At 37.9% G+C, this 21,554-nt stretch overlaps 1 protein-coding gene across 1 annotated transcript in view; it reads right to left on the reverse strand.

The window, feature by feature from the left end:
* Positions 1 to 19,202, reverse strand: part of LOC311584219 (uncharacterized protein) — a gene marked incomplete at both ends in the record, with an annotated part of 34,056 nt that extends 14,854 nt beyond the window's left edge. Inside the window, one exon of the mRNA XM_084758319.1 lies at positions 18,277 to 19,202. Coding sequence (XP_084614445.1) covers positions 18,277 to 19,202 — 926 coding nt within the window. The remainder of the gene's footprint in view (positions 1 to 18,276) is intronic.
* Between the last annotated feature and the right edge of the window lie 2,352 nt (positions 19,203 to 21,554).

The raw sequence follows: 21,554 nt of genomic DNA on the forward strand, positions 1-21,554 counted from the left end.
CATTTCATTCTATTTACAGTGTTCTTTGCCTTGCAGAAGCTTTTCAGTTTTCTGAGTTACCATTTATTAATTGTTATCTTAGTGTCTCAGATGTTGTTATTATGTTCAGAAAATTGTTGCCTGTACCACTGCATTCTAGGTGATTCCCTACTTTTTCTTCTATAGATGTAGCATATCCGGCTTAATGCTGAGGTCTTTGATCCACTAGGTCTTGGGTTTTGTACAGGGTAATACATATGGATCTATTTGCATTCTTCTACATGTAGACATCCAGGTAGACCAGCACCATTTGTTGAAGATGCTTTCTTTTTTCCATTGTGTGGTTTGTATCTTTGTAAAATATCAAGTGTGTATACCTGTGTGGGTTTATTTCTGGTTCATTGATTTGATTCCATTGATCAATCTGTCTGCTTCTGTGCCAATACCATGTAGTTTTTTATTACTATTGGTCTGTAGTACAGCTTGAAATCAGGGATCGCCATACCTGAAATACAAAAAAAAAGTTCTTTTATTGCACAGGATTGTCTTAACTATCCTGGTTTTTAAATGTTCCATTTGAAATAGAAGAGCTAATACCAACACTTCTAAACTATTATGAAATATTGAAAAGGAATGAACATTGCCAAACCATTCTATGATGCCAAACCCACCCCAATACCTAAACCACATGAAGATTCAATGAAGAAAGAGAATTTCAAAACCATCTCCCTTACATACATTGGTGAAAAATACTCAATAGTATACTCACAAACTAAATCCAAGAACACATAGCAAATGACTACGGTCAAGGAGATTTCATCCTAGGGATGCAGGAATGATTCAATGTATGAAAATCTATTGATGATGTCCACCATATAAAGAAACTGAAAGCAAAACCATTTAATTAGATGATGAAAAAGGCTTTGACAAAATCTAACACCCATTCATCTTAAAAGTCTTGAAAAGATCAGGGGTACAAGGTCCATACCTAAACACAATGAAGGAAAGCTATAGAAAGCAAATAGCCAGCTTCAAATTAAGTGGATAGAAACTTAAAGAAATTCAACTAAAATCAGGGACAAGACAACACTGCCCACTCTCGCCATATGTCTTCCATACAGTGTTTGCTAGAACAGTAAGAAAACTAAAGGAGATCAAGGGGATACAAATTATCAAGGAAGAAGTCAAAGTTTGATATGCACAGTGCCATGATAGTATATGTAAGGGACACAAAAAATTTGATTAGAGAGCTCCTATAGCTGATAAACACCTTTAGCAATTTAGCTGGATACAAAGTTAACTTAAAACATTGGTAGCCTCCCTTTATACAAGTGATAAATAATATAAAATATCTTTATGTAATTCTAACCAAGCAAGTCAAAGACCTGTATGACAAGAACTTCAAGTCTCTGAAGAAAGAAATTGAATAAGATATGAAGAGATGGAAAGATGTCTTGTGGTCATGGATTGGCAGTATTAACATTGTAAAAATGTCTTTTTGAGTTGTAAAGATTTGTTTTGTTTCATAGAATGTGATATATTTTAGACATTTTATGTGCTGTTGAGTAGAATGTACATATTCTTTGGTGTTTGGAATATATGTAGATATTTAAGTCCACTGATGTGTGATTTTATATAATTTTGATGTTTTTCTGTTTATTTTTGTTTCGGTCATCTGTGTGTTCACATTGAGATATTAAAATCACCCATTATCAATGGATTTAAATTAATCTCCATCCCCAAATCAAGTTGTAAATTAAAAAAAAAAATAAGGCACACCAGAATTTGGTGCACATATGGCGAGGATAGCAATGTCTTCTTGGTTAACTTTCTTTGACTAGAATAAAGTGTCTCTCTTATTCTAGATATATAAAGAACTAAAACATACTTAACATCAAAGAAACTAATAATTCAACTTAAGATATGATGTATAATCAGGAAAGATTTTCCCATTATATAGGTTTCTGCTTTGTGCAAACGATGATGTATGTTGCTGTACAGAAGTTTTGTTACTTCTGTGAGGTCCCATTTCTCAATGGTTGGTTTTAATACCTATGTTATCAGTATCCTATTCAATGTGACTTTCTTTTCTATAGGATTTCATCTATTTAGCTTTATGTTGGTGTCCTTCTCTCATTTGGAACGGAGTTTTGTGAAGGGAGGTAGATATTGATCTATTCGATTCTCCTATATCCCATTTGACAAGCACCATAAGTTGAAGATGTTGTCTATTTTCAGTGTGTATTTTTGGCTTCTTTGTCAAAATTTACTTGTCCTGAGGTGTGTGAAATTATGTCTGGACTTTTAATTTGCTTCTATTGATGTGGATTTCATTGAGTTTTTAGATTGTTTTTGGCAAGATGTCCATTTTCACAGTAATAATTCTACATATCTATGATCATGGAACATACTTCCATCATCTGGTATCGTTTCCTTCTTTGTCTTATAGCTTTTATTATAGAAGTCTTTCATTTGCTTAATTAGAGTTACCCTAAGGCATTTGTTTTTTGGGAGGTTATTGTGAAAGGTGTTGTTTCACTGATTTCTTTTTTAGTGTATTTGTCATTTGTATATAGGATAGGTACTTATTTTTGTCTTAACTTACAATACCCCCAAGTGCTTACTAGCTGGGAACATGGCCTTGTGGCTGGTAGAGCTGAATCCAGGCTCCGCCCACATTCTGTATTAGCTGCCATCCTACAAACAACTTCAGGCCTTGGTCTATGTATGCAAACCTGCCTGAAGCATACCACTGAGATACAGGTAAGACACAATGCAAGCCCACTGAGCAGAGACCTGCTTGGACCACATTATTCATTAACTGCAATCATGCTAGCAGCTTCTGGCCCTGATCTCACCCCACCCACTTAAAGCCTGTTGGCCAGATCCACCTAGGTCACAGAGCAGAGACTTGTGCAGGCCACACCTCACATTTGCTGCTGTTTCATGAGAAGCTTGGAGCTCTAATCTCTCTCTGTTGGCCTTTCCCAAATGAGGCACAGAGAACCACATTGAATATAGCAGATAGACAGAGCACTACCATCCCTGAGCAGCTTTAGGCTTAGAAATATATCAGCTCAGTCCTCCCCTGCCTGACCAAACTGTAATATAGTCAGGGAATACAGTTGAACTGAGCTGGGTGCAGGCTCTAATACGCACTGTCCAACATCCTAAGGAGGCCTCTGGGGAGCCTGAGCAAACAACCTTTGGCTTGGATTTCTTCTTACTTGCTCCTAATCTGCCTGCCCAACCTGGGACACAGATAGCAACCTCATTGGAGGAACCCCTAGGCCTGCTAACACCAGAGGCAACCAGATGACTAGAGGACAGCACAAGAAGACTAGCAACAAAACTTAGAGCCATATAACAACACAGGAAAACACAGGAAATAAATAACTCCACATCCACAAATCCAAAACACGGAAACACACATACTCAACCACCACCAACATCAAAACAAAAGGAACTAACAACCACTGGTCATTAATATCTCCTAACATCAATGGCCTCAACTCCACAGTAAAAAGACACAGGCTGACAGAATGGATGCAAAAACAGGATCCGTCATTCTTCTCCATACAGGAAACACACCTCAGCGATAAAGATAAACATCACCTCAGAGTAAAGGGTTGGAAAACAGTATTCCAAGCAGATGGACCTAAGAAGCAAGCTTGGGTAGCCATTCTAGTATCTGATAAAATAGACTTTCAACAAAAACCAATCAAAAGATATGGATAAGGTCACTACATCCTCATCAAAGGAAAAATACGTGCAGATGATTTCTCAATTCTGAGCATCTATGCTCCAAACACAGGAGCACCCATATTTGTAAAAGAAATGTTATTAAAACTTAAGCCACACTTAGAAACACACACATTAATAGTGGGAGACTTCAACACCCCACTCTCACCAACAGACAGATCATCAAGACAGAAACTAAATGGAGAAACAAGGAAACTAATAGATTTCATGAAACAAACGGACCTACCTGATATCTATAGAACGTTTCATACAAACACAAAGAAATATACCTGCTTTTCAGCACCTCATGGAACCTTCTCCAAAATTGACCACATACTTTGCCACAAAGCAAATTTCAACAGATACAAGAAAATCAAAATAATCCTTTGCATCTTATCAGACCACTATGGATCAAGGATGGAACTCAACAACCAAAGAAACAACCAAAAGCCTGCAAACTCATGGAAACCAAACAACTCCCTACTCAATGACATCTGGGCAAGGAATGAAATAAAAAGAGAAATTAAAAACTTCCTAGAATTCAATGAAACAGAAGGCACAACATACTCAAACCTATGGGACACAATGAAAGCATTGCTAAGAGGAAAGTTCATAGCACTAAATGCCTTTATAAAGAAACTGGAGAGATGCCATAATGGAAACTTAACAGCATACCTGAAAGTTCTAGAACAAAATGAAGCAGACACACCCAAGAGGAGTAGATGGCTAGAAATCATCAAACTTAGGGATGAAATCAATAAAATGGAAATGAAGAAAACAATTCAAAATATCAATGAAACCAGGAGCTGGCCCTTTGAGAAAATCAACAAGATTGACAAACTGTCGAGAGCTGCAATGTTGCCACGCCTAAAGATGGCTCTGGCTTCTGCCTTCCACCCTCCCAACGGTGAGTGCTCTCCCTAGTAAACAAGTCCTTATATGGCTATCAGCACGGGCATCAAGCCTTACGTCTCCGTGACTCATTTCAGACCTATGGAGAGGCTACACGTGGCTCTCCCTGATTGGCTCTTGCTGAGGGTATAAGCCTTTGCCTGCCTGGGGGCGGGGCCATTCCCTGCCAAGCGAGGCTGCTGAAGATTCATTTCCTGAGTAAACCGTCTTGAGAAGGAACCTGGTTGTCTTGAGTCTTATTCCTGCTGGTCAGGAAGGGCACGGACAACAAACCTTTAGCCAAACTAACTAAAAAGCAGAGGGAGGGTATTAAAATCAACAACATCATAAATGAATAGTGAGACATAATGGCAGACCCTGAGGAAATCCAAAGAATCATGAGGTCTTACTTCAAAAGCCTGTATGCCACAAAATTAAAAAACGTAAATGAAAAGGATAATTTTCTTGATAGCTACAAACTACCAAAATTGAATCAAGATCAGGTAAACAAATTGAACAGTCCTATCACACCTAAGGAAATAGAGGCAGTCATCAAAAGTCTAACAACAACAACCACAGCAACAACAACAACAACAACAACAACAAGAACAACAACAACAACAACAACAAGCCCAGGACCAGATGTAGTCAGCGCAGAATTCTACCAAACCTTCCGGGAAGAGCTAATACCAATTCTCTTCAAACTATTCTGTAAAATAGAAACAGAAGGAACATTACAAAACTCATTCTATGAGGCCACAGTTACATTGATACCTAAACCACAGAAAGATTCAACAAAGAAGGAGAATTTCAGACTAATTTCTCTTATGAATATTGATGCAAAAATACTCAATAAAATCCTCGCAAACAGAATCAAAACCATCATTCACTATGACCAAGCAGGCTTTATCCCAAGCATGCAGGGGCGGTTCAATATATGGAAATCCATCAGTATAATTTATCATATCAACAGCCTGAAAGAAAAAAAAAACACATGATCATCTCCTTAGATGCCAAAAAAGCATTAGACAAAATCCAACACCCATTCATGCTAAAAGTCCTGTAGAGGACAGGGATACAAGGCACATACCTAAACATAATAAAGACGATATACTGCAAGCCTATAGCCAATATAAAACTAAATGGAGAGAAATTTAAATCAATTACACTGAAATCAGGGACAAAACAAGGCTGTCCACTCTCTCTGTATTTCTTTAATATAGTACTTAAAGTACTAGATAGAGCAGTAAGACAACAAAAGGAGAGCAAGGGGATACAAATTGGCAAAGAAGAAGACAAATTATCACTATTTGCAGATGATATGATCATTTACATAAGTGACCCCAAAAATTCTATCAAGGAACTTCTACAGCTCATAAACACTTTCAGCAAAGTGGCTGGACATAAGACGAACTAAATAATCAGTAGCCCTCCTGTATACAAGTGACAAGGAGGCTGAGAAAGAAGTTATGGGAACAATACCCTTCACAATATCCACAAATAATATAAAGTATCTTGGTGTAACTCTAACCAAGAAAGTGAAAGATCTGTATGAAAAAAAATTCACATTTCTGAAGAAAGAATATGAAGAAGATTTCAGAAGATGGAAAGACCTCACACACTCATGGATCAGGAGACTCAACATAGTAAAAATGGCCATCTTACTAAAAGCAATCTACAGATTCAATGCAATTCCCATCAAAATACCCACACAATTCTTTACCAACTTTTAAAGATCAATTCTCAACTTCATATGGAAAAACAGAAACCCAGAACAGCTAAAATGATCCTGTACAATAAAAGATCTTCTGGAGGAATCTCCATGCTGGATCTCAAGTTATACCGTAGAGTCACTGTAATAAAAACAGCATGGCACTGGCATAGAAATAGGCTGGTTGATCAGTGGAACCAAATAGAAGGCCCAGAGATTAAACCCACACACCTTTGGACACTTGAATTTTGACAAAGAAGCCAGATCCATACAGTGGAAAAAGATAGCATCTTAAACAAATTGTGATGATCTAACTGCATGGCTACTTGTAGAATAAGGAAAATAGATCTATATCTATCACCCTACACAAAACTGAAGTCCAAATGGATTAAAGAACTCAACATAAAACCAGACACACTAAATCAGTTAGAAGAAAAAGTGGGCAAGAGCCTTGAGCTCATTGGCATAGGAGAGAACTTCCTGAACTGAACACCAACAACCCAGGCTCTAAGATCAACCATAAATAAATGGGACCTTATGAAACTGAAAAGCTTCTGTAAGGCAAAGGACACTGTCAACAGACCAAAATGACAGCTTACAGACTGGGAGAAGATATTTACCAACCCAACATTGGACAAAGGGCTAATATCCAAAAAGAAATTAAACACCACCAAACCAAATAATCCAATTAAAAAATGGGGTTCAGGGCTAAACAGAGAATTCTCTACAGAGGAATATTGAATGCCCAAGAAACACTTAAAGAAATGCTCAAAATTCCTAGTTATCAGGGAAATGTAACTCAAAACAACTCTGACAGTCCATCTTACACCTATATGAGTGGCTAGGATAAAAACTCAGGTGACAACACAAGCTGGTGAGCATGTGGAGGAAGGGGAACACTTCTCCATTGCTGGTGGGAGTGCAAACTTGTACAACCACTTCAGAAACAAATCTCATGCTTTCTCAGGAAATTTGGAATAACTCTACCTCAGGACCCAGCCATACCACTCTTGGGAATATACACAAATGATGTTCCACCATACAAGGACATTTACTAAAAAAATGTTCATAGCAGCTTTATTTGTAATAGCCAGAATCTAGAAGCGACCTAGATGTTCCTCAACCAGAGAATGCATAAAAAACCTGTGGTACATCTACACAATGGGATACTATTCAGCTATTAAAAACAAGGAAATCTTGAAATTTGCAAGCAAATGGATGGAACTTGAAAAGATCATCCTGAGTGAGGTAACCCAACCCAGAAAGACATGCCTGGTATATACTCACAACATTAGCCACATAATACAGGCTATCTACACTACAAAAGAGAGTCAGAAATGTCAACCAAGGACCATGTATGATGTAGACCTAGACCTACTGCTTGGATGTAGTAGCACGGTCTCCTTGTGGATGCCACATATGGAGAATATGGACTGCTTCAGAGATGCACTCTGGCCACTGAATTAGATCACTTCTCCCTGGCAGGACAGTCTTGCCATGGTACAAAGGAAGAGATTACAGCTAATACAGGTGAGACTTGATAGGCTGAGGTCAGATATTAGAGGAAGAGGGTTACCCTGTCTGAGTACTAAGGGAGGGAGGGAGAGAGGATGAGGGAAAGAGAGGGAATGAGGGAGGGAGGGGGATCAGGAGGGAATGAGGGGGATACAATTGGGATGTGAAGAATTTAAACTGCAGAACAAGAGGGACTTATATTGCTAATCCCACCATATAGGACTAGGTCTGAGACTGGCTGAAATGTGAATGTCTAGGTATAGATAATGCTTCTTGTTGACTGCAGAACCCCTATGAATTACTAATAGATGCCAATCTTCATATGGCATGAATGAAGACTTACAGAGCTCTTCTTTTCCTGCTCATATAAAGAGCAGAAATCCAGCATTAATTGTTCTGTGCATCATGCACACCTTATACACTTATAATTTTAGGACTGCATAATGCTTGTGAGAAACCATATGCTTTCAGAACAAAGGAACCAGACACTGTCATTGGATCAGAGCTGACAGGATGCACTCCTCACAGCACACTGGACATCGACATACTGTTTGGAGAAAGGGGTTGAAAAGAAAGAAGGGGAAATATAGAAATATTATAGGAAAGATAGAACAAAAAGTAGATTAGTAAATCTACTCCTCAACTTAATGCCTCAATTGTCACTCACAAGGTATTTTTAATTGACTGGCATAGAATTTTGTATATAGATGCAAAATAAGTTTAAATCTCGATACAGTGGTATAGAGTATAAATGTAAGATTATTCTTCACACACATTATATATATTTCTATATATACGTATATATATATTTCTACTCTAATATGAGTTATTGTACCCATATAACTCAATTATAACACAAGGTTTACTTCCAATTCTTTGGAAGTACTACAGCAAGCTGATTAAGAAAAGTAAGTTATACAAATTAAATATTAGTAGATTTAAATCATGGTCATGTCAATTGCTAGTCTATTATCACAAGAATATATATCTTAGGTGAAGCAGATAGATAAGGCTCTATAGAAAGATAAGGTCTTCAAAAACACCAGTACCATACAGAATATGGCATTTAAAATGTTTTTGTTACTTTAAAGATTCATTGACAATGAGACAGGTTAACTCCTGGCAACACCCAGCCTATCTCACAGAGGATGATGAGCATCAAAGAAAAGAACCTCCTTATGGACATGGCTTCAAATGTGGCAAACTAGTCACCGGGAAAATGGTCCTCATTTCTACCACAGATAGAATTCTGCCTAAAAAAAGGGCAAGCTTGGGTCAGAAGGCTGGGAAGATGCTCCCGTGTTATAGAGAGTTTTGGGTGACTATTCAGGTAGAAAACTGTCTCTGTCATCTTTTCATTTGGAAAGCTTCTAACCTGCATTTCCGGCAAACTCAGGTAATCAACTTTATTCCTTCTCAAGTCTCTGAGGGAAGCTACCTGAAGACCAGGTAGCTTAGTTTTACAATGAAGCTTACTTGTTAAGGTTTTTTCAGACTGATTTAGGACAAATATCACCTTAGGATGGGTCCCCTAAAATTGGGGAAAATGTTCAAACAAGCCAGGGATTGCATTTACGTTCCAGTTTCTAAATGTTGAGAGATTCCAGCCTTAATTGGAGTCCTGTGTGGGACAGACTGAAATACTGGTGCAATTGGGATCAGAAGCTTTCTACAACATGGAAGGGATCCAAATTTGCTGGGTAACAGCAACTGAGGTGCCTGGGGTCTGGAACAAGGAGGATGCTGGATGTCAGCATGCAGCATGTTGAGAGGAATAAATCCTCTCAGGTCTGATCCAGCGTCAGTGTCTGGTTCTTCTGTTATGAAAACAGAATTTCTCAAAGGCATCATACAGTTCTAACACTATAGTACCATGAGGTGTGTGGGATGTACAGAGCAATTAAAGCTGATTCTCTGCTAATTGATTTAGTAGAAGTAAGGCATCTGAATATCTTCCTTCATGACATACTCAGAATGGCCTCTAGTAATAAGTCACCGAGAACCTGTGACCAACGTGAAGACTTGCCTATGCATAGACACTCGTATCTCTGCCAGTCTCAGAGATATTCCTGTGTAGTGGGTTTAGCAATATAAATTACCTGCTTGTTCTGCAGTTTGAATTCTTTACATCCCTATTGCAGCCCCCTCCCTCATCACCTCCCGATTCCATCTTCTCTCTTATCCCTTTTCCCTCCATAGTCATTAGAAAGGGGAACCCTTCTTCTCTAATGTCTGACCTCAGCTTATCCAGTGTCCTCTGTACTACATATGACCTCTTCCTTATGGCCTGTCAAGGCCACCCTGTCAGGGAGAAAGTGAATATTATTAGGAGGCCATAGTCAATCTCGGAGGTAGTCCCTATTCCCCGTATTGTGGGACCCACAAGGAGACTCTTCTGCCTAATACTACAAGTGAGCTGAGTGTCTAGATCCTCACCTTGCATGGTCCTTGGTTAGTGTATCTGTCTCTGCAGCAACCCTCTCCTCTGTTCAGATTTTAAGTGTATATTTTATTTATTATAATTTATTCAACTTACCTCCCATTTGCTATACCCTCCCTCTCATCTTCCCATTGATCTTCTGCTTATTCCCCTCCTCTAGACCTCTGGCCACAGCCTATCATCAGGGTAGTCTGCATCTCCTTCCACTGTATTCCCGCTAGACCATCTTGCCAAGGGGCAGAGGCCAAGTAGTGGGACCCCGAGTGCAGGAAGAGGTTCAGCAGCAGTTCTCCCTTTCCCCCCATGCAGGGAATCTGCAGTTTATTGGCTATCTCTGAAAAAAGGGTCTTGGTTCTTTGCCTGTGTTGTCAATGACTGGATCATCAGTTTGGGGAGATCCCCTTGTGCCTCAATCCACAGGTCTTGGTGGTCTCCCTTTGGAGCCTCTGCTCCCTCCCAGACCTTACATTCCCCCACTCTTACTTACACTCTCAGCACTATGCCCAGTATCCAGCTTTGAGTCTAGGTAACTGTCCCTATCCCCCCTTGTTGGAGTCTCCCAGAGGGCATCAATGTTGGATTAAAATCCACTTATAAGTGAGTATATACCATGAGTGTCTTTTTGAGTATGGATTATCTCACTTAGGATGATCATTTCTAGTTCCATTCATTTGCCTGCAAAATTCAAGATTTCCTTGTTTTTAATAGATGAATAGTATTCCATTGTTAGACGTACTACAGTTTCTTTATCCATTCATTCGTTGAGGGACATCTAGGTTGTTTCCCAATTCTGGCTATTACAAATAAAGCTGCTTTGAATATAGTTGAGCAAATGTCCTTGTTGCATGGTGGAACATCTTTCAGATATATACTCAGGAGTTGTATAGCTGGATTTTGGGGAAGAACTTTTCCCAGTTTTCTGAGAAAGCACTATATTGATTTCCAGAGTGCTTATACAAGTTTGCACTCCCACTAGCAGTGGACGAGTGTTCCCTTTTCTCTACATCCTCTTCAGTATGGTGTTGTCACTCGCATTATTGACCTTTGCCATTCAGATAGGTGTAAGATGCAACCTCAAGGTTGTTTTGATTTGCATTTCCCTGATGCCTAGGGATTTTCAGTATATCTTTAACTGTTTCTTAGCCACTTGGTTTTCTTTTTTTTTTTTTTAAATTTTTCTCCTTTATTTATTTTTTAATACATTTTTATTAATTTATACATATTACATCTCAGTTGTTAGCCCATCCCATGTATCCTCCCATTCCTCCCTTCCTCCCACTTCCCCTCTACTACTCTCCTCCCCTCCCCTAAGTCTGTGTCTGAGGGGGACCTCCTCCCCCCGTATATGCTCATACGGTATCAAGTCTCTCCTTGGTGACCTATTATCTTTCCTCTGAGTGCCACCAGGCATCTCCGTCCAAGGGACATGTTCAAATATGGGGCACCAGAGTTTGTGTGAAAGTTAGATCTCCTTCTCCACTCAACAGTGGAGAATGTCCATCGGCTTGTCCGGGTAGGGGTTCAAGATTTTTACTGCCTATTTTTTCCTTGGCTGTCGCCACAGTTCGCAGAGGACCCCAGGGCCCAGACTCGCCTATAGTTTTCCAGGACCCACTGGATCCTTCCATTTCCTCTTTCTCCCAGGCTTCTCACACCTAAAGTTTCAATAGGATGTCCTCCCCTCTTACCCACTATTCTGGTAGGTACAGTTTTTCATGGGGACGTACACCTTGGACTAGTGTCTCGATATAAGTGAGTATATACCATTTAGCTCTTTTTGCTTCTGTGTGAACTCACTCATTATGACAATTTCTAGTTCAATCCATTTGTCCACAAATTTTGGAAATTCCTTGTTTTTAATAGCTGAGTAGTATTCCATAGTGTAAATGTACCACAGTTTCTTTATCCATTCTTCTATTGAGGGACACGTAGGTTCTTTCCAAGTTCTGGCTATTATGAATAAGGCAGCTATGAACATGGTTGAGCATATGTCCCTGTTGTGTGGTAGTACATCCTCTGGGTATATTCCAAGGAGTGGAATAGCTGGGTCTTGAGGAAGCCCTATTCCCATTTTTCTGAGAAAGCACCAGATAGCTTTCCAAAGTGGTTGTACTAGTTTGCATTCCCACCAGCAATGCAGGAGTGTTCCTCTTTCTCCACACCCTCGCCAGCATGAGGCGTCAGTTGAGTTATTGATCTTAGCCATTCTGATGGGTGTAAGATGGAATCTCAGTGTCGTTTTGATTTGCATTTCTCTGATGACTAAGGAGGTCGAGCATTTCTTTAAGTGTTTCTCAGCCATTTGATATTCCTCTGTTGAGAATTCTCTGTTTAGCTCTGCGCCCCATTTCTCAATTGGGTTATTTGGTTTGGTGGTGTTTAATTTCTTAAGTTCTTTATATATTTTGGATATTAGACCTTTGTCAGATGAAGAGTCGGTGATGATCTTTTCCCAGTCTGAGAGCTTGTGTGCTGACCTTACTCTAGATCCCAATACTGCTGACTTGAGATACAGCAGTAAGGGGAAAAGGCTTTTTCTCCTTTATTAATTTATTTTTGTTACATCTCAATGGTTATCCTATCCCTTGTATCCTCCCATTCTTCCCTCCCTCCTATTTTCCCCTTATTCCCCTCCCCTATGACTGTTCCTGAGGGGGATTACCTTCCCCTGTATATGCTCATAGGGTATCAAGTCTCTTCTTGGTAACCTGCTGTCCTTCTGTTGAGAATTCTTTGTTTAGTTCTGTACCACATTTTTAATTTGATTATTGTGTTTGGTGGTGTTTAATTATTCAGTTCTTTGTATATTTTAGACATTAGCCCTTTGTCAGATGTAGGGTCAGTAAAGATAATTCCCAATCTGTGGGGTGTCACTTTGTTCTGTTGATAGTGTCTTTAGCCTTACAGAAGCTTTTCAGTTTCATGAGGTCCCATTTATTAATTGTTGATCTTAGAGCCTGAGCCATTGGTGTTCTGTTCAGGAAGTGGTCCCCTGTGCCAATAAGTTCTAGGCCCTTTCCCACTTCTTCTAACAGATTTAGTATGTCTGGTTTTATGCTGAGGTCTTTAATCCACTTAGACTTTAGTTTTGTACAGGGTGAGAAATATGGATCTATTCACATTTTTTTCAAGTAGACCTCCAGTTAGACTCCACCATTTGTTAAAGATGCTTTCTTTATTTTACATTGTATGGTTTTTGTTTGTTTCTTTTTCAAAAATCAAATGACCATAGGAGTGTGGATTTATTTCTGAGTCTTCGATTAGATCCCATTGGTCAACTGGCTTATTTCTATGCTAGTACCATGCTGTTTTTATTACTGTTGCTCTAAAGTACAAATTGAGATCAGGGATGAAGATCCCTCCAGCAGATCCTTTATTGTATAGGCTTGTTTTAGCTATCCTTGGTTGTTTGTTTTACCATATGAAGTTGCGATTTGATATTTCCAGCTCTGTAAAATATTGTGTTAGTATTTTGGTAGGGTTTGCATTGTATCTGTAGATTGCTTTTGGTAGGATGGCCATTTTTACTATGTTGATTCTCCTAATCCATAAGCATGGGAGATATTTCCATTTTCTGAGATCTTCTTCAATTTCCTTCTGCAGAATCTTGAATTTTTTTCATATAAGTCTTTTACTTGTTTGGTTAGATTTACACAAATATACTTTATATTATTTGAGGCTACTGTGCAGGGTCTCATTTTCTTAATTTCTTTATAAGACCATTTGTCATCTGTATACAGGAGGGCTACTGACTTTTCTGTGTTAACTTTGTATCCTGCCACTTTGCTGAAATTGTTTATCAGATGAAGGGGTTCTATGGTAGAATTTTGAGTGTCACTGATGTATATACTATCATATCATCTGCAATAGTGAAACTTTAACTTCTTCCTTTCCTATTTGTATCCTCCTGATCTCCTTTAGCTGTCTTATTGCTCTACCCAAGACTTCAAGTACTATATTGAAGGGAAATGGAGTGTGCAGCCTTGTCTTATCCTTGATTTCAGTGGGATTGATTTAAGTTTCTCTCCATTTAGTTTGATGTTGGCTATAGTCTTGCTGTATATAGCCTTTACTATGTTTAGGTATGTGCCATATATCCCCAATCTCTCTAAGACTTTTTAACATGAAAGGGTGTTGGATTTTGTTGAATGCTTTTTCAGCATCCAAAGAGATGATCATGTTGTTTTTTCCCTGCAGTTTATATAGTTGATTACATTGATGGATTTCCATATATTGAACCACCCCTGCATGTCTGGTATGAAGCTTACTTGGTCATGAGGGATGAGATTTTTTGATGTGTTCTTGCGCATTTGCTTTGTCAGAATTTTATTGAGCATTTTTGCATCGGTGTTCATAAGAGAGATTGGTATGATTTTCTCTTTCTTTGTTTTGTCTTTGTGGGGCTTAAGTATTAAGGTGACTGTGGTTTCATAGAATGTGTTTGGTAGTGATCCTTCTGTTTCTCTTTTGCGGAATAGTTTGAGGAGTATTGGTATTAGTTATTCTTCAAAGGTCTGGTAGAACGCTGTGCTGAATCCATCTGGCCCTGGGCTTTTTGTTGTTGTTGTTGGGAAATTTTTGATGACTGATTCTATTTCCCTAGAGGAGATATAGGACCTCTTAATTTGTTTGCCTGCTCTTGATTCAGCTTTGGTAAGTGGAATTTATCAAGGAGATTGTCCATATCATTTTGATTTTCACATTTTGTGGCATATAGTTGTTTTTGAAGTAAAACCAAATGATTATTTAGATTTCTTTGCTACCCATTGTTATGTCTCCCTTTTCATTTCTGATTTTGTTACTTAGGGTGTGCTCCCTTTCCCTTTTAGTTAGTTTGGCTAAGAGTTTGTCTATCTTGTTGAGTTTCTCAAAGAACCAGTTCTTGGTTTCTTTGATTCTTTGAATTGTTTTCGTTTTCTCTATTTTATTTATTTCAGCCCTGAGTTTGATTATTTCAAGCCATCTACTCCACTTGGGTGTGTTTGCTTCTCTTTTCTAGAGTTTTCAGGTGTTCTATTAAATTGCTTGTATGTGATGTCATCTATTTCTGTACAAAGGCACCTAGTGCTATAAACTTTACTCTTAGCTCTGCTTTCATTGTGTCCCAAACATTTGGATATGTTGTTTATGTTTGAATAATAGTCCATCTATGATATACATATGCCATATTTGTATTTACCTACTTATTTGTTGAAGGACATCAAGACTGAATTTGTGGCTTTGCATATGAGACTATCCCAGAGGTATGCCGGGATCTCTGTTGTATATTAGTTTGGGTTCCTTCAGGTGAGTACCCAGGAATTATTTATCTGAATCATATACTAGCTCAAATTCCAGTGTTTTTGAGTGCCCATTTTAATTTCTATAATAGCAGAAATAATGTACACTCTCATAAAGTATATAAGGATTGTTCCTCCCATACTTTTGCCAATATTTTCTGCTTTTCATTTTTCTTGGTGATAGCCTTATTTCTTTTAAAGTAAGATGAACCTTAAAGAAAGTGAATTGAAACAAAGTTCTAAGAAAAGGTTCACTTGAAGAACACCATGCCACCTTTGTTGAAACCATTGCTTCAGAAAAATTTCATAAAATGTTATCATGTTCATTATCAAACTAAATATTTTTACTTGGGATAAGCAGGATAAATACTACATCAAGGAATTCTAAGGATCAGTTGTCACATTGAACAAACTGTTAAGCTAGAAAACATAAAAGAAGAGGTTATTTTTTAGATGAAGTAGCTATATTATGTAGCTCTTGCTGTTCTTGCTATTACTATGTAGATAGATCAGTCTAGCCTACAACTGACAAATATCCACTTCCCTCTGCTTCCTGAGTGCTGGGACAAAAGGTCCATGCCATTATGTCTGAATCTGAATCAATATCTAAACTCTAAAATCTAGTTTAAAAAGTCCAGAAACAAGCAGATGAGGAAAAAGTGGCTAAAGTTTTTATTATGAAAATAGTTATGGGTTTCTTACTTAACTTCCATTCTATTGACATTAAATACACTTTTCAGTAAAGTTACCTGGAGAGATCTATACCTATTTTCACTTATTGATTATTAATAGGAACCTTTAAGGAAGTCTGTGTACTTTATCTTGAAAATGCACACATAGAAGCAATATTATGCAGACTGAGAATGTTGGTTTTACACACACACACACACACACACACACACACACACACACACACACACACACTCACACACACACTCACAACCCCTAACAATCTTTCTTGGAACTGTGTATATCAGTGTATATAGCAAGCATTCTTAACCCCATGTCCTGCAAAGTCTGAGAGAAGCCAATACCCTTAAAAGACTAAACAATAAGAAGTAGTGGAAAATAATGAAATGATGATCCACCACCCAAGGACATTTTCTCAACTAAATTCATAGAGCTTTATCCATAATAGCCAGAATCTGGAAACAACCTAGATGTCCCTCAGTTAAAGAATGGATAAATGGTACATTTACACTACAGAATACTACTCAGTTATTAAAAACAAGGATATCTTGAAATTTGCAGGCAAATGCATGGAACTAGAAATGATCATCCTGAGTGAGGTAACCCAGACCCAGGAAGATACAAGTGGTATATATTCACTTATAATTGGACACAGCCCAACAAGAATGTCCCCTGAAAGTCTTCCCTTAGCAGGATATTGAGACAGATGCTAGGACTTGCTACTGGGACTCCATGTGAGAGAGTTATGGGAGAATGGGAATACAGATGAACCCAGAGGTCCCTGGAACTCTACAAGAAGACCATCAAGGCTGGAAGATCTGGACACAGGGGGCCTGCACTATCTACTGTACCAACCAAGGACAATACATGCAGTAGCCCTAGACCCCCTTTTCACAGCTAGCCAATGGACAGCTCATTCTGCATGGTTGTGGGGACCGTGGTGACTACTTCTGACATGAACTCTGGAGCTCCCTGTTTGACCACTTCCCCTTGGTGGGGAGGCCTAGTGGCACTGAGAGGAAGGGGAAGCAGGTCATCACAACGAGAACTGATAGGCTGTGATCATATTTGAGGGCATCCCATTCTGTCACAGGTCTAGGCAAGGGGAATAGGGTGAAAGAGGGAGGGGGAAGAGGAATATACAAGTGAGGGGATTACAATTGGGATGTAATCAGAATAAATTATAAAAAAGAAAAGAAATATTGGAAAATGACTTAAGATATGTATATGCCAAGAATCTTAACAACTCCCTGGGATATAGAAGAAATAGTACTTTTCATTGTCACAGAAATCCATAGTTTTGGAAACAAATGGATAGAGGCTCTTTCCAGGATACTTTAGGGAGCTCAAAGTTCAGCACTAACAAATAAGCATAAAAGGAATCTTCAATATGCTTAATGGTCAAGGTTTGGGAGCTTGAATGAAATAACATAGTAGATTTCAGAGAAACTTTTAGAATTTGAGCCAAACAAAGCACCAGATACAATAATGAAGGATGGAGCACACAGTGAAGTTATAGCTCCTATGCACTGAGCCACACAGGCCAATCAATATTTAATATGAAAACTCTTCAAAAATACAGCAAAAAAGCAGCCACACAACAGAGGTAAGGACTTTGCCTCACAGAAGAGCTCATGTTAAAAAGGACTTATATGGTGGAAAAATGATTTTTCAGGGTGGTCTGTTGTTCTTTTATTAGTTTCTGTGTTGATCAATAGATAAATTCTTTGAAAATAAATTCTTTCAAAATGTCATTTTCGATGCAGGCATCATGGCCAAGTGGTAAAGTGTTGGTCTCATGAAAGTGTCATTTTCAGTTCAGAGACATAAAATCAGCCATGTTCAGAAAAATTTAAAGGGTGTCTAAATTTTAAAATGATAATGGTGTCAAGTAAAGCTGAAATGGAAAAGATAGAAACATTCAGCTAAGTTTAATACAGCAGAGGATAGAAAATACAAGAATGAAATACACATTGTATATAATGTTCTTTAAAAAATGAAACAGTGAATTTCTCTATCATCCTGTTTTATTTGACATACATTTCTTGACCATGTTCTTAAAGGATTCTTTTACCTGTTTGTTTCTAAGGGAGTAAATAAAAGGATTCAGCATTGGGGCAACAGACGTGTTGAGCACTGCTATGCCCTTAGTCAAGGCCACTCCTTCCTTTGCTGAGGTTTTGACGTACATGAAAATGCAGCTTCCATAGGAAATGGAGACAACAATCATGTGTGAGGAACAGGTAGAAAAGGCCTTTTTCCTTTGCTCAGCAGAAGGGATTCTGAGAATTGTCCTAAGGATGAAGAGATAGGAGAGTACCACTAATGTTAAGGTTACTAAGAGCGTGAGTACTGCCAGGAGGAAAGCCAAGAGCTCCAGGACGGCTGTGTCTGTGCAGGAGATGGACAGAATCGGAGAAGAGTCACAGGTGAAGTGGTCAATGATGTTGGAGTCACAGAATTCCAGTTGGAGGCCCATGATCACAGGTGGAAAGATGATGAGAAATCCAGCCAGCCAGGATCCAATTATGAGCTGGATGCAGACCCTGTTTTTCATTATTGTGGTGTAGTGCAAGGGCTTGCAGATAGCCACATAGCGGTCATAAGACATAGCAGTCAGAAGGAAAAACTCAGTTGCACCCAGGTGTATGAAGAAGAACATCTGGGCCATGCAAGAATTATAGGAGATGGTCTTATCCCCTGTTACAATGCTCACAAGGAACCGAGGAATACAAACTGTTGTAAATGAGATTTCTAGGAAAGAGAAATTTCGAAGGAAGAAATACATAGGGGTCTTGAGGTGTGAGTCTACTAAAGTGAGAGTAATAATGGTCAGATTTCCAGTAATGCTCAAAATATAAGTGAGAAATAAAAATATAAAAATCACAGTATTTAACTTTGGGTCATTCGTTAATCCCAGAAGAATAAACTCACTCACAGTTGTTCGATTTTTCATTTCTTTTTGTGTTCTGCCAGGTCTAAAACTGTGAAATGAATCAGAGAGTCAGGATTACTTAAACTATATTTGTTGTTATATGTGTTTTATTCATCACATTATAGAAGACTTGTTACAATATACAAACTGAAACATTAAATCACTCAACAAATTACAGTTTTAAAAATTAATATTAATTTCCATAAACTAATTACATATCTGGTGATTGCCTTAGATCTACAGCTATTTGGTATTAAATTAGTCACTTGACAGTTTTGTTAAGTACATCAGTAGATGAGAATAATGCCACTGCGGATCTTTTGCTGTAGTAAAAGAGCAGATATATCTGGAAAGAGATGAAAATACCTAAAAAGGACAATATTATTTTAGTCTCAAAACTATCTGAACAAAGGGATGTGTTACTTTTTTGTGAAACAAACATTTACAATTATTTGCTAATTTTTGAAATATTTAAAACCATTCTTCACTGTCTGAGGAAGTAGACAATCAAAACCAACATTTATGTAACCTTGAAGCAGCAAACTCAGAAATCTCCAAAGTTAGAAAACATTTATAGGGTTTCTTTATTGAAAGAAATAAGACATTTTCATTGCATAGATGAGATGATACCTGAAAGACAAAGTACCGATGGTACAGAATAATTAGAAAAAAAAAAGATCTACAGAATAGAAAATACTTACAATTTTATAATGCCAAGTGGTCACAGCTGAAAAGCTCAAACCCAAACGTTCGATGTTTTTTTTTAAACCAACTTCCACACTTCTCACTGATGTCTACATTTTGCAATTTTCATACATAACAAACTTATATATTGTGTAGCTGAAATTTGAGAAGATAATTGAACTAGATACAGTAACAAGATCTACTGTGAGGATGAATTAAAAAAGAATCTCTAAAGTAGGAGAGGTTTGATAGGTGACATGGGCTTAGGTGTTGATAGAAACTGCCAAAAGCCAAATTAAATTCTCCAAAGTAATGCATTCTGAATTCACGGTCTAAGAAAGTTGAGACATCCTTCAGTCCCCGTGAGCAGCAAAAATCTCAGTGGGCACCCCAGGGCAATGCACATTATGAATGAAAGTCTTAAAGTGAAAAAAATCTTTATTTTATTATTTATTATTTGCTTTTATTTAGTAGATGTGTCTCTGGATACAACTTACTATTTAGCAGCAAATCCAAAGGCTGTGGGAACAGGCAGGGAAGCTGACAAACAGAACAGGAATTCAGAACCAGAAGTATGGTGTCTTGGAAGTCTCGTAGCTAAGACTCTCAAGAGGATGAGGAGAGGGAGGAGGGAGAGGAAGAGGGGAGCAAAGTAAAAAATGGGAAGAAAGCAGGCACATTGTCAAAGCATTTGAGGCAATACTTACAGCTATGAAGCAATAAAGATCAATATTTTGTTTGCTTTCTAGGTGAAGCAGGAAAAGACACACAGTATGAGTGGGAGTCAAGAACCAACATCTGTGGAAGATGGAGAGCACATAACATCTGAGTGGAAATTATTGAAATAGAATATCACTTGAAATTCTCAGTTGTGGGCCTAACAAGTACCTGGTATCTTCTAGTTTCTAAAAACCCTTAAAAGAACAAGTTATTACCACGGAAATTATGAAATCTGACAAATATCATTTGGCTTCCAGTAACTCTTGGGAAAAAAAGATGGCTTGTGACTTTAAATTTTTACTTTTTACCCTATTGTTAGAAAATACTTTGCTAAGTATTCTTTTCAGAAAAAGCATTTCCATTTTATGTTTTATCTCCTCCTTAAAATGGACACAGGGGATTCTTACAGCTAAGCAGAGCTAACTGTCTCTGGAGAGTGTTGATTGGTGTGCCCTAAAGCTAAGCTGAATAATTAGGTGAATTACAGAAATTATCTTTTGAAACATCCAAGGTTGGAGAAATGTAGAAAGCAAACAGTTGTGAAGAAACAACATCAATTTTTTGTATTTCATATAGTGAAATATTTTAATACAAAAACTTGCAAAGGTAATATAATCATATTTCATGTAGTCATAACAAAGCAGAAAATAGCATGAGAAATATCCACTGGGACATGAAGTGTGCCATGAAATTATTGCATTGGATAATAAAAAGCATACTGTATAATTTAGGCAAGATATAGCTAATAGACTGTGAAGAACAAAGAGGCCATATTTTTACAACTCATAAAATTAGCATCCAACATATTATCGTACACATTATTTAATTTATATTAGAATAATCACGTTTATTTTTTTCCAAAATAGTCCTCTGATATTTTTCTCTGTAAGACAATGTGGGGTCTGCTTTATTGCTGTGAGGCATTCATTTTGTCTTCAATCATCTATTTAATCAATTTATGTCCTGGTT

This window comes from Acomys minous (genome assembly GCF_964271855.1).
Source record: "Acomys minous genome assembly, chromosome: 15".
NCBI classification, from domain to species: Eukaryota; Metazoa; Chordata; class Mammalia; order Rodentia; family Muridae; genus Acomys; species Acomys minous.